Raw genomic sequence first — 12,742 nt, forward strand, 5'->3', positions numbered from 1 at the left:
GCATGGCAGCTCATGCCAGCAACTCTTTGGTATTCAACTTCTATTCCCAGCAGACCCATTCAGTATCTCCAATTCACTGAACATTTAAGTCCAGGCTATCAGCATTTAAGACTGCTAGAAAACAAAAGATCCATGAATTGTCTTGTTACACATACCTGACAATGTATTTACTGTACTCCCATCATCCTTCATTTTCTCAAGTCTAATGGTTTAGTTCTTGACATTCTGAGGGGCAGGTCAAGTTTTAACCAGAACACCCTGATATTTTAAGGGAAAGAACAGAGACTCTTTTAAATTAGTTTATTACTGTACAGGAACTCACATAACCAGATCTTCGGCAGGACAATCTTCTTACTCCATCCCCCTCCCCCTCCCCCCCAAAACCCCATAAACAAATACAAAAAATATAAAAAAGGAACATAAACCAAAACCGGTCACCGGTCAGGTAAGTTTCAGATTGAATGTACAGCAGTGCAATTCACATTATTTCCAATTAGATGCTAATAAAGATTCTAAAACGGGACAAACTAACATTCACTCTGCATGATTTAAACCACTCTGGTTCGGCTTACCGGTCTTTTTGTAATATGGGCTGTTCCTAAGGGCGAGGCAGGGCACGGGGGCTGTTGAACAACACAGACCAGCGCTCTCAAACAATTCAGATTTTCTCTATGTTCCTACAATGAACTGAAGGAACTGAATGGATTTTATAAGCACAGTCCCTTCACCAGTAGCTACAGATGGGATATCCTAATATCCTTGTTAAAAACAAGGGAGACAGGAAATACAGAACAAACGTATTTCACAGGAATGTGGGGGAAATAGCGTTTTTTCACTTTTTTTTATAAGTAAACAGACTTATTAACTTTGCAACAGAAATTGTAAACCCCATTTCACAAACGAAACAGAAGAAATGAAATGGTGCTCTTAAAACAGGAGACAAATCTACAGCAGGTGGCGATTAGAGCAACAGACCTGAAACATCATGTCAGATGTCCTTTGAACAGAAATAAAAATAACTACCAGTGTTTGATAACCATCCTTGAATTATTTAGCACATTTATCACCTGGCTTTGGTAACAGGGAAAAAAAGCTGGCCCAAAATTCAAACATGCTCATTTAACCCAGCAAAGCCTGAAATAGTCTGTTTTCATAAGAACTACTGTTCTAAATATTTCTGCAGAATGTAAAACACTCTAGTGTTGCATATGAACAACCACCATATTTTTTACAGGGGATCTATTTGTTTGGTATTTTCAACTCTTTCAAATGAGGCCAAGGATACTAGTTTAGAAACTGTGACCACATGGATTTATTGGACAGGGGCCTCAACATTGACAGAGGTGCAAAATGAGCCCATTAGGAATAGCAGCACAGGTTTACAAAGGACGGCGCACATCATTCACTGGAAATGCAGCAAGACGAATGAAGACAAGGGGGCTTTACAAAGAAAAACAAATGATGAAATGTCTTCTCAAAGAGACTTAACACAAAAAAAAAGGTGCAGCATTTTGAAATTCTACTGAAACAAACCAGATACTGAGATACAGTATGTGATCTATCTATAGAAAGTAGATCCGTTACATTTGACTGTCACATTAAAGCACACAATGGGTTTCTGAAGAGACTCTACCTTACAGGACACCATAACTTAAAAAAAGTTTACATTAACAACTAGTCTCTCTAAAAAAAAAATGCCAAAGATTTCCTTTCAACCCTCCCCATCCCACCCCACCCATCACCACAGGAAACCATTTCCCCTAAGGAAAGGGGAGTTTCCCTCCCCCGGGCTCTCCGGCCCAGGACAGCTTGGGTTTGGTCCAGGCTAACGTTAATGTTTGGTACACAAGATACCTGTAGCTACTGGCCAAGGATTTAACCCCCAGCTGGGCTGTCTTGTGTTTGTTAGTTGTGAAAGAGTTCAGAAAGGGAGGCTATGTAGTTATGAAAAAAGGCATTTCCTAAGGCTGTTCAGAATTCTCCCTCTGTGATGAGACCAGAGCCCTCCCACACACACACACCCTAGACCTGCCTGAATTGGAAAATGAAAGTCCTACAGGGTTATTCCCCAGAGTGGCTCCAGTTCGGCAGGGTATCTTTCTCACTGCCTGTTGTTTTTTTTACAGCTCATCCTTGAGGTTAGAGTCCGTTTCTTCCTCCTCTTCCTCGTCCTCGTCCTCCTCCTCCTTCTCTTCGTCCTCCTCGTCTTCATCTTCCTCCTCCTTTGTTTCTTCCTTCAGCTTCTTCTCATCCTCCTCACGCTTCTTCCTCTCCTCCTCCTCCTGGCTCTCCTTCATATTCTTCTCTGGGTCCTGTGCACAAAGGTAATGTGAGTTAGAGCTCCTTCACACTTTGGTAATCCTAGTCAGAACTGGCACAACCTGACCTCATGAAAACATCTTTATCTTGGCCACTTCTTCCAGTCAGCTGCCTAAGTGCTATGTGCAGGAAACTGCGCCCAAATAGGTGTAGAAATGCTTTGTTCAGGACTGTGATAACATACCTTAGTTAAACCCCATGTTTCATTGCCCACCTCTTCTGCAAACTTTTCGTCGTTTGTGATCAGGAAGTTATCGAAAATTGTGCCCGATTTCACCTGCAAGAAAAGGGGGAGGTGGGATCAGTCACAGTTCAGCACAGAAAATGCTGTGTACATTTTCCATCCAATGTTTTTTTAATGACGGAAATTCAACATGCTCTCACTCTACCATAAAGTCCTGACTCCAATACCTTATAATAGAGGTTCTCTTCTAATATAAAATATTTAACTCACCACAAAAGATGGACAAAGCAGAAACATAAAAAACATTAAGCCTTAAAAAACTGCCTTAAACCTACAGTAAGTGCGCAGACATTCACAAAGGTTTTAAATAAGCTTTTACATAGTCAATTCTGCCTACCTGCCACAGGTCAAGACCAATGACACCAGCGCTGTCATACTTGTAGATTTCAGCATCGGGAGTGTACTCTGGATTGTCGATTTCAGGGTGCACCCACTTGCCTTTGTAGTTGGGGTTATCAATCTTGCGGGGTTTCCACTCACCCTGAAAGATTAAAGGGTGCCCTGTCATTACCTGTGCTGATGGTCCAACTCTGGCTCCCCCAAAACATGACAGCACCCTCACACCTTGCTCCTGACAGAACCACTGTTCTAGGAACTGAGACTTTATGCAGAAGATTACAGAGGGCACACATGGAAACTACTGTATATGGAAGTACATTTAAAATGAACCACGGGAGGAACTTTCCCCAGAGAGTTGTGGGAGTATTTAACAAAAAATCAATTGATTTAGTAACTGTCCAAACAAGGAACGTGGGACAAATAGCCTCCTCTTATTTATAACTTATGTTCTTATTTATTTAAGGGCATGTTTTCTGCTTCTGCTCCTGGCCAAGAGCAATTTGGATGAAGTCAATGCACAGCCAGGGCAAAGAGTTCAACTGAACTGGATACAACTTGAGGAACCCAGAGCTGGGCCCTGGCTACCCAGCAAGGAGATAACGGTACCTTGTACTCAGGGTTTGTGATCATGGGAGGCTCCCATTCGCCATCCATCTCATCATCCCAGTCCTCTGGCTTCTTGGCATCAGGGTCAGGAATGTGCTCAGGCTTGTCCCAGTCCTTTGAAAATAATAAAGGCCGAAACGTTGTGTTTTCTTTCTTCTCTTTTCAGCAGGGAATAAACCCATTACTTGTTCCATTACATAAAGTTGATTTCTATTACTTTTTCGGGGACCATGAAAAATAGATAAGCAGGTGTGGGAACAGTAAGCTCTCTTAAGCTGTAAACTACAATCTTGTAAACTCACAGCCTCAGCTAGAATAATGCCTATTAAATATATTGGCATTATTGATGCATCTGGGGAATGCATGAACAAATCAAGAGCCCCTTCCACAGACCAAACTGACACGACATTCAAGACTTGCAATTATGAAAACTGAGCAATTATTTGTGGTACGATGGCAGCGTGCTCAGAATTTCAAAACCACTGTGAGTGCAAAAGTGCCTGGCAAGATCACACACATGGCAATGAAATGTGGAAAGGACTACCAAGACATTCAGAGCACGATCAGGTAAAAAAGACTGAACTCAATCCTATTTAGAAGTAGTTCTTCCAGAAAGACATCTACTACCTCAAGGAGACAAAGTGTTATAGGGACCTATAATTTCAAACCCACCTGAGGGCAGTTCTTCAATACGAGATCTACAGTACTATTTACATGGAGTCAAAGTGTTGTGAGGATCCACATCACACACCCACCTCAGGCTTTGTGTCCTCGGGATCATCGATCTTCTCCCGCTCATCCCAGTCCTCAGGCTTTTTGGCCTCAGGGTCCTTGATCTTCTTGGGTGGCAGGAAGTCCCAGTCCTCTTCCAGACTCCCCGACTCCACCTTCTTGTTGTCTATCTTCACCTCATAGGTGTTGTCAGGGCGGACGATCAGGGTGTACAGGTGAGTGTACTCATCATCCTGACAAGACAGATCCACTTAAAACAGCGGCTTGAAACCTTCACAGTCCTTAAAAAAATTAAGCTGCTTACTGGAGCAATAAACCAGGCAGGATTTCTCCAAGACTACATCAGATCCAAATCATGTTTCTTGACAAATCAAATTGAACTGCTTTTGATGTCAAAACTGAACATTCTTGGGACAGTTGCAGGAAACATTAACTTTCCACATTGTTGTTACAAGTTTTCATAAATATTTAGCATCACTGCTGCATTACAAAATCGGCTTCCCAACCCTTGGGCTGACTGAACCCCAGTGGAAACAAGGCTTAAGATCACCTCACAGCAAAAATGTTATTTAACATACCTTGCAACGGATGTCTTTGTTGATAAGGTGGTTCTTTCCCTTGTAATTAAAGATGACGTGGACTTTTTTGGTCCCTGGACCACAGATATCAGGCCCTGTAAGATGCAGGAAACCAATATCAGGAACAAACAAAAGACCACTGTGTCACGATCAATCCATACTGGGACACAATTGAACACGGTTATTGCGATGACATGTAAAATGATTTTATAAAATCTTTTTCTTTTTAAAACATAAAAAGTCCAATCCTTTCTGTGGTTCACTGCCTGTCCCCCCCCCCCCCGTCCCCCAAATCATTTAAACCAGTACGGAAACACAAAATACAAAACACTTGCATCACTGCCATTGGGTTGTGAGTAGTTGAACACGAGCAATACACGACAGGTGCAACTGTAAGTTAGTTTAAAAGTGATATCCATTTTCAAAAGTCAACCAGAACCTTACTGTCAAACACGGCACAGATTGGAATACCTTCTACTTATGTCAAGTGCAAATGTGATGTAAGAGACTCTACCCTGGTGTTTCACACTTTCAACATATCACTGAAAAAGTATTATCCTGATCCCTGTAGGACTTCCTCCCTGCGGTTCCCAACCCTGGTCCTACAGGACCACTGCGCCTGCTATTTTTAATTCCAGCTTTCATTCCAAATCCCTGGGCTAATCGGCATGTTTCTACACTGCAGTCCTGAATTTCAATGCTCCCTATTATTATTATTATAATAATAATAATAATAATAATAATAATAATAATAATAAGTGTACAATTTCCCACATCTTCAGAACACAAAGGCTGTCTCTTCCCAACTACCCTTATTTCTGACTAAACCCACTTGTAATATTTACAGTGGGCAGACAGGGACTAGAATGGCCTAGAGTGGCATGCATGTCCATGGAAAGTTCTTACTCTCATAAATTAGTGCGTTTTCCTTCTGCAGAAGTCCATTTGGGTCTATTTTATGCAAAACACCTGAAATGAAGGAATTCTGAAAAATCCGGAATTGGTACCAATTACAAACCACATTTGAGCTTTTAAGTGGTGAAAGCAAACTTAAAAATAGATCCCAAACTTCTCTGCGATTTAGAGCACGGCCGAAGCAAAAGAACGGGTCAGAGCCACTGACTTAACTCGCCAATTGAAACCACAGGACTCTTTCCACTGTTTTCTGCAGATGCAGTATACAAAAGTACTTCTGTCACAGTTCTCAATAAGAAATAATCAAACAACATTTCACTTGTATCGCTACACTGCTGTCACATTCAAATTCAAGGGCATTCATAAGGTAGCCAAGTTATAGAAAGTGATCTAGTTATACTTTTTTACCATTGGAAAAAAAACAGAAAAACAGACATTTCACATGCCAACCAGTTCCTATTATTTGAGACACAAGGACGCTGTGTTAATGCTAATGGCACACAGACTGGGAGACCTACCAAACATGAGGTTGTAGGCGGAGTCCCCGTGCATGTCTTCCTGGTTGAGGTCGGCTGGGAAGAGTTTGATGTAGCCGCCGCCACAGTCGATGTTCTGCTCGTGCTTCACGGTGAACTGGACGACCAGGGTCTGGCCTTCGTTGCTGAAGGGCTCAAACCGGGAAGACAGGGAGTAGAACCTGGCATCCTGGCTTGTCTGTAGGCCTGGGAGGAACAGAGAGGAAGAGCTCAAACCCCAGGAATGACTTCCCTGGCATCGAGACTCCTCCAAACCCAAGAAACAATTCCAATCCCAATGAACACCTTAAAGATGCTTTGGGTACGTCTTGTTTTTTTTTTAATAAAAGTTTTCATTTACGATTTCAGAGATGTGAAAACATGAAGAAATTCCACAGCCCTGAGGATGCGGGAGGGGGTCGTAGTTTGACAGGTATACAAGAGCAATTCAAACGTCAGCAAACTTTCGCTTTCCTTCAAACGTCCTTTTTAATTCAGTGCGAAAGCCAGTGCTGGCAACTGACGTGCTCACACGACAAGCAATCAAAGGCCAACACTTCAGCATGCACCAGATTGCAGCAGTAGTTCTCAAATGGCAAAGGTGTGTGAATACAATGAAAACAAAAAGCATGTCAGGCTGTGTGCGCCTCCCAAATCCTGATTCATAGAAGGAGCTGTTTTAGATTAGGGGACTGTTCCGGTAGTTGGCTTTAAGTCAAGAGTTGCCCAAAACTGAGCCAGTCAGCATACTCTCAGTGAAATAATTTACTCAAGCTATTTTTAAATTTTTCAGATTTGAAATGGCTAGATACCTTTAACACTGGAGACAAAGATTTAACTGAACTGTACTAGATCAATCAAGACTGCGACCCAGCTCAACCACGTAGAAAAAGGAATGAGGTAAACTACAATGACAAGTTAAGGGTGATGATCTCATTGACTTGAATTAATTCACAGAAGATCAGAGCTGGTGGAATGTGAAAGCTCTACTCCTGTATTTTCACATCCTGGTCTTTGTGATCATGTAATAAGATCACAGGTGTAAGCTATGTGATTTAGCCGAATGTGTAATATAACCCCCTGTCAGGTATGGCAAAATACTTCCTACTTCAGGCCTGTATGTAAGAGGCTTGTAACGTTAGGCAATACTGCAATATGATCCTACCACCTTGGTGCATTATTACAATGCGCTGCCAACCACCAGCTTCTTGTCAGAACGTACTATATGGAAGCCGACTGCTTTTCAAAAACATTACGAAAAACATCATTAGTTAGCTCCCAATTAGTTGATCTCTTTTAATTAAGCCTTAATAGACGAACATGAATCAGCAGTTTCAAGATTGCGTATTTTTGTCCCATTTACCTTTTAATACAAAGGAGATAATTGGAAATGTTATATGCGAGTCAGCAGAAATAAGCCTGCCTTCTCCTAAAAGCAGCTCAGCTATTGCAGCATAGCAAGGCTTCTCACTATAAATTCCCACTTGTGTCACTCCGGCACACAATGATTGCTCGGACATGTTTCCCATCAACAGCACCACAGACTGCTCAAGTTGCTAAGGCAGCACTTCCTCAACAGACTGTCACAGCTCGTGGGAGCGTTCTTTCCAGTTTAAAAAACGATTAATCAATTCCGAAGATCTATAACTCACAGGAATGAGGAGAAAAAAATATATACAGAACCCTGCTCTTGGAAACAAAAACTTTGGTCTAGTTTCCAGAAATACACTGCTTTAGATTCCATGGGAGAAAAATAATTATGGCATATTTATGCAAGTTTTTTTTATCCCTTTGCTTTTTAAGTCGCTTTAATGTACATCAAAATGCAGTAGTAAAGTAGCTAGAATGATAGGTTGCGCTTGCTGTCAAATTAACTTTGTAAATAAACCAAACTTCGAAAAAGCATGTAAAAGAAGAAATGCTGGCATTAATCTGCAGCGACAGCATTTTAAATCCGGTTTTTGCCACTGAATGAGTTTTTCCCCCCCAAACACCTATAAACTATTTGTGACAATTCTCTTTACAGTATGAAGCTCCTCTTGAATAAAAAACCTTTGTCACTTAAGATTAATTACAAATTGCCTTTTGTGAAACTGAGCAAAATCAGGCTCCAATAAACCCAGATTTTGAAGAAGGTTTCTGATTGATTTCATTCAGCACCTTCTTGAATACAGCACCCCGATGCCTTGGATACCCACATTCATAAGGCACATACCCTAAGTACTAAGCAGTTGGTTGTTTACAATACAGTAGTTTTATTTTAAGAGATACCCAAGCTTATTTGTTTAGACAGCAGCAAATACTTCACTTTCAAGCACACTTAACATTAAAATCTAGATGACAGATTGAACGATGTGTAACACCTTTAATGCAATGAGATATCTTCCGTAATACACTTAGGACTCCAATTCAAGGATCAATAAGAATTGGAGAGGGAGCAGAGATAGTGTCTTATTTCATTGTGCCCCTGCTATCTTTATGGGCACAATAAACTTAATCCCTGTGACATTTTTTAGGAAGCCCAGCGTATTTTTGCTGGAAGAGCTAACATGCAGAAGAACATTATAGGACTGGTACTTTTCCCCAGCTCAGTCCCATATTACTCATTGCAAACTTGCGAGAGATCATACATTTTGGCTCTCGCACTACCTGCACAGAACACTAGTTGCTCAGGTGGAAGACACCACTACCAAATCTAGAAAGCTCTGTGTTTTCTGCCCATTTCAGCGTAAGCAATACCAGCAGCCCCAGTAAGGTCTTCTGGGAGCTTCCCAGTAGCTAAACCCGAGCACTCCTCACCTTTGTCTTTCTCCGCATCTCCGTAGAACTTTCCAGCCGTGAGAACAAACTTCCCGTAGTCTGACTTGTGCTTGGATTCCACCCATCGGCTCTTCCAGGCATCTGTCGAGGGAAATTCAACGTTTTAACAAGCGTCAGTGCAGTAATGTGGGTTCTCTATGAAGAACTGCCGGAGCCTGTCTTCATTGGTGGTTCACAAATGACCCGACTTGTATCATAGATTAAAAGATAGTTGCGATAAGAAACCTAAAGGCACAGACGGTACATCTCAAGTAACACCACCATTATTCCCCAGTTCATTGAAAGACCTCATCACCTTGCGGGCCGTGCTGGAACAACTTCGTTTGTGCAAGGATACTGTTTGACTGGGGGAACTCCAACGGGGAAAGTAACGTACATTTTGAAGTTAATTTTAAAAAGTACTAGTGATAAAAAAATCCAATAACCTAGATTGCAAATCGGTAACGCCGGCTTAATGAGAACTACATTTTTAGAGCAGACTTTCAAGGTCTCATAAAGAGAACACTTTTAGCTCATGCTAGCACATTAAAACGGGATAATTCAATGGAATTTAAAGATTCAGCGTTACTTTTAACACGTTAATTACCACTTACGTGATTCCTAAGTATCACTTGAAATCTCTTATATAGTTATTCCCACCTTTTAACTTAACTTTCATTATCTTCAGGCCTTAGAATAAATACTGCTCCTCGGTATTGCCAGTTAATATCACAGAACCCAATTATGAAAAGTATATAAAAAGCTGCAGTTCTAATGACAAATCCTAACCGATGCCAAACACATGGCATGCATGCATTTTTATTAAATCCCCGCATCACAATTCAAATAACAATAATAAATATTACATTACAATAATAAATATTAATATTGCTTTTAGTTATCCCGACATTTTAGGCATTTAAATGTCATACCTTAAAATTAACCACCCCTCCCCCACTGATCAATCAACACAGAGGCATTTAAACTGACACACGAAAAACTTCAAGTTATCATGCATGCACATAATAAACAATCCAAAATAAAAAAGAAAGGCATACTTCTTTCTTAATCATTTTAACTTACCCCCATCCTCAAACTGCTCCCGAAAATATACAATGGGTTCAGCACAAGCCAGGGCCAAAAAAGCAGCCAATACTAACACCTTCATGATGATTAAATAGCTAGCGTTTTAATTCAATTTTCTATTAAGTATATACAGTTTTTATTTATATAAATAACCCTTAAAATGTATGTGCTCGGGCACTTCACCGTCACGCCTGCCTTCAGATTCCTGCCCGGCAGCTCTGCACAGAAGCAAGGAATCTCCTCTCTGCTCACAACAGATGTCTGCTTCGCATTGGCTGAAGGCTCTGAGAGGCTGGTGCAACGGTTGCAGCCAATCAGACATCTAGACGAATCCAAGGGCTGTACACTCTCGGCCAATGAGAGTCAACCACGCGTTTCACTGTCACTCCCCCCCGCAAAAAGCCTTCTTGACCAATTCTGGTCTAAGTGCTTATATTGTATTTCGTAAAATAAAGACTTCGAAATTTAAAATGAATGCAATATTAATACATTTCAAGAATATGCACTGTTAGAATTCAATATGGAATAGACAGCTACGCAATTTTCGTTAATGACATTACTTCTTATTTCTCCCAGTGTTTAACTCCTTCTTTGGTTTGGCTTTCAAATTATGTAATATCACGTTTTCCACAAGATGGGGAAAAACGGTACTGAAATTTTAAGTGCGTTCGAGTTTCTGGTTGAGTATTGCGTGAAAAACGAAAGAGAAAGTGTTACAAAACAAAGTATTGCTGCAGTCGGACACCCCGGTATAATTTGAGAACAAACTGAAGTTAACAGAGTGTACCGTGCAATCTGAGCTATTCTTATTTTCCGTGGTGACTTAATTTGTAGGGATGAAGGTTTGTATTTGTTTTTTCTGCATTATTCGTCCTAAAAAACTAAACCCCACTACAATGAATCGCAAGTGCCTGTTTGTTTCTCCTCACCCCCACACTGTAGGTCTTGCCTGAATGTACTATGGATGGGAGGGATTGGGCTTTCTGTGATTTTTTCTTTTGGCCGGATTCTAAACGTTTGGGTTCACAACTACGGTACAGGTAACGACTGGTTATTGCTAATAGGCAATTGGAAAGCTAACATGCAATATCCCAGAGAAAACAGAGGGACTATACGTATAACCAAATGCTGTATTCAAAAGTGTTGTTCTATTCTCATTTCAATTACTGATGACTAAGAAGAGTATTTGATTCTCCTTTATCCAAGACTTGCGAACAGTGTTGTCCTGAGAAATCTGACAACTGTATACTTGTTTAAACAGATGAGACAGGCATATTAAAATTACATTTGTTTTTTTACAGGTACAAAATGGTGTCTGCAAAATTTTATTAGATGCATTTCTTGGTTCAGGTTTAATCAACAGTACCATCCAGCCCTGTAAATTACAAATTGCAGACAGCCACAAAGCAGTCAAGGGATATTGAAAACAGTTGCCTCCCATTTTCATCTGAAAGCAGCTACTCTCCAATTCAAGTAGGTAGTTGTGTCAGCATGCGTAGGCTGCAAAGAAACACACCTGTTGTCTCTTTTCTTTCCATTCCAGCATGGAATAAACCTTTACCTTTTTCTTTACTCTCAGATTATCCTTGTCCTGGATTCACAGCTATGTTAAAACTAGTTTCTTGGGTTGTGTTCACTTTAGAGGCATTAAAATAATGAACGTCAACCATATCCTTTCACTGCCTTCTTTTAAGACCAAAGAGGTTAAGGTCCTTTAAAATGCCTCTGTGTGACATTTCTTTGAGACGTGGAAAGACTTTCACACTGGTTGTTTTTTGGACTTAGTCCAGATCAGCGAAAACCTCTTTTACAACTGTGACCAAAAATGAGGATCATATCACAAATTAGGTTTTATATTTTTTTAATGCAGATTACTTCAATATAAGCTTGTCGGTTTTGCTGTTCAGTCACACATTTACATGGGCACGTTAATCCTTTTCAGATTTTTTTCCCTAATGTTCAGCACTGATGCATGGCATAGGGGGCACAACGGTTAGCATTGCTGCCTCGCAGCACCGGGGCCCTGGGTTCAATTCCTGGGGTGCTCTCTGCGTGGAGTTTGTACATTCTCCCCATGTTTCAGTGGGTTTCCTCCCACAGTCCAAAGGCATACAGGTAAGTTAATTGGCTTCTGGGAAAATTGGCCCAGCCTGTGAGTGTTTGCATTACGATGCACTGGCATCTCTCCTTGCACACATTGCCTGCTGGGATAGGCTCTGGCTCCCCTGTGACCCTGAATTGGATGAAATGGTTAGAAAATGGGTGTATGGATGTTCAGCCCTGTTTGAATTAACTTGGGGCAATGCAGAGGTTAGGCCTGTGGCCTCCTGAACAGGAGGAGAGTTTTAGGTTAGTGTTGTTATTGAAGACAGTGCTGTGGCATCTCCAAGGTATCTTGCCCCATTTCTGATGCCCATCTATCTGGAAATGAGTACCAGCATTGCTAGGAATAGACTAGAATGTGCCATCCGGGTGAGCGTCCTTTTGCCTACTGAATGTTACAGCACCTAACAATAACTCTCTGATGAGCCACTAGATTATATGAGTTTCACTGATGTGACTCAGTTGTGTGTTATAAATTGCCACCTTGATAAAAAAAAGCCCTTTTT

The 12,742-nt window shown here is 41.0% G+C and overlaps 1 protein-coding gene across 1 annotated transcript; it reads right to left on the minus strand.

The window, feature by feature from the left end:
- Nucleotides 1-286: 286 nt before the first annotated feature.
- Nucleotides 287-10,395, minus strand: LOC148823819 (calreticulin-like). Its single transcript, XM_088926741.1, has 9 exons — nt 10,131-10,395; nt 9,048-9,149; nt 6,252-6,455; nt 4,819-4,913; nt 4,264-4,473; nt 3,509-3,622; nt 2,901-3,044; nt 2,504-2,596; nt 287-2,312 (listed from the first exon to the last, which is right to left on the minus strand). The coding sequence occupies exons 1-9, from the start codon at nt 10,213-10,215 to the stop codon at nt 2,121-2,123; spliced, it is 1,239 nt and encodes a 412-aa protein (XP_088782867.1). The 5' UTR covers nt 10,216-10,395; the 3' UTR covers nt 287-2,120.
- Between the last annotated feature and the right edge of the window lie 2,347 nt (nt 10,396-12,742).

This window comes from Atractosteus spatula, chromosome 11 (assembly GCF_055471065.1).
Source record: "Atractosteus spatula isolate fAtrSpa1 chromosome 11, fAtrSpa1.hap1, whole genome shotgun sequence".
In the NCBI taxonomy this organism is placed as follows: domain Eukaryota; kingdom Metazoa; phylum Chordata; class Actinopteri; order Semionotiformes; family Lepisosteidae; genus Atractosteus; species Atractosteus spatula.

Coding starts and splice junctions, on each gene's coding strand:
- LOC148823819 (XM_088926741.1), bottom strand. CDS start 10,215: ATGAAGGTGTTAGTATTGGCTGCTTTTTTGGCCCTGGCTTGTGCTGAA. Junction 6,456..9,047: donor AGATGCGGAGAAAGACAAAG/GTGAGGAGTGCT, acceptor TGTTCCTCCCAG/GCCTACAGACAAGCCAGGAT. Junction 4,914..6,251: donor CGCCTACAACCTCATGTTTG/GTAGGTCTCCCA, acceptor TGCATCTTACAG/GGCCTGATATCTGTGGTCCA.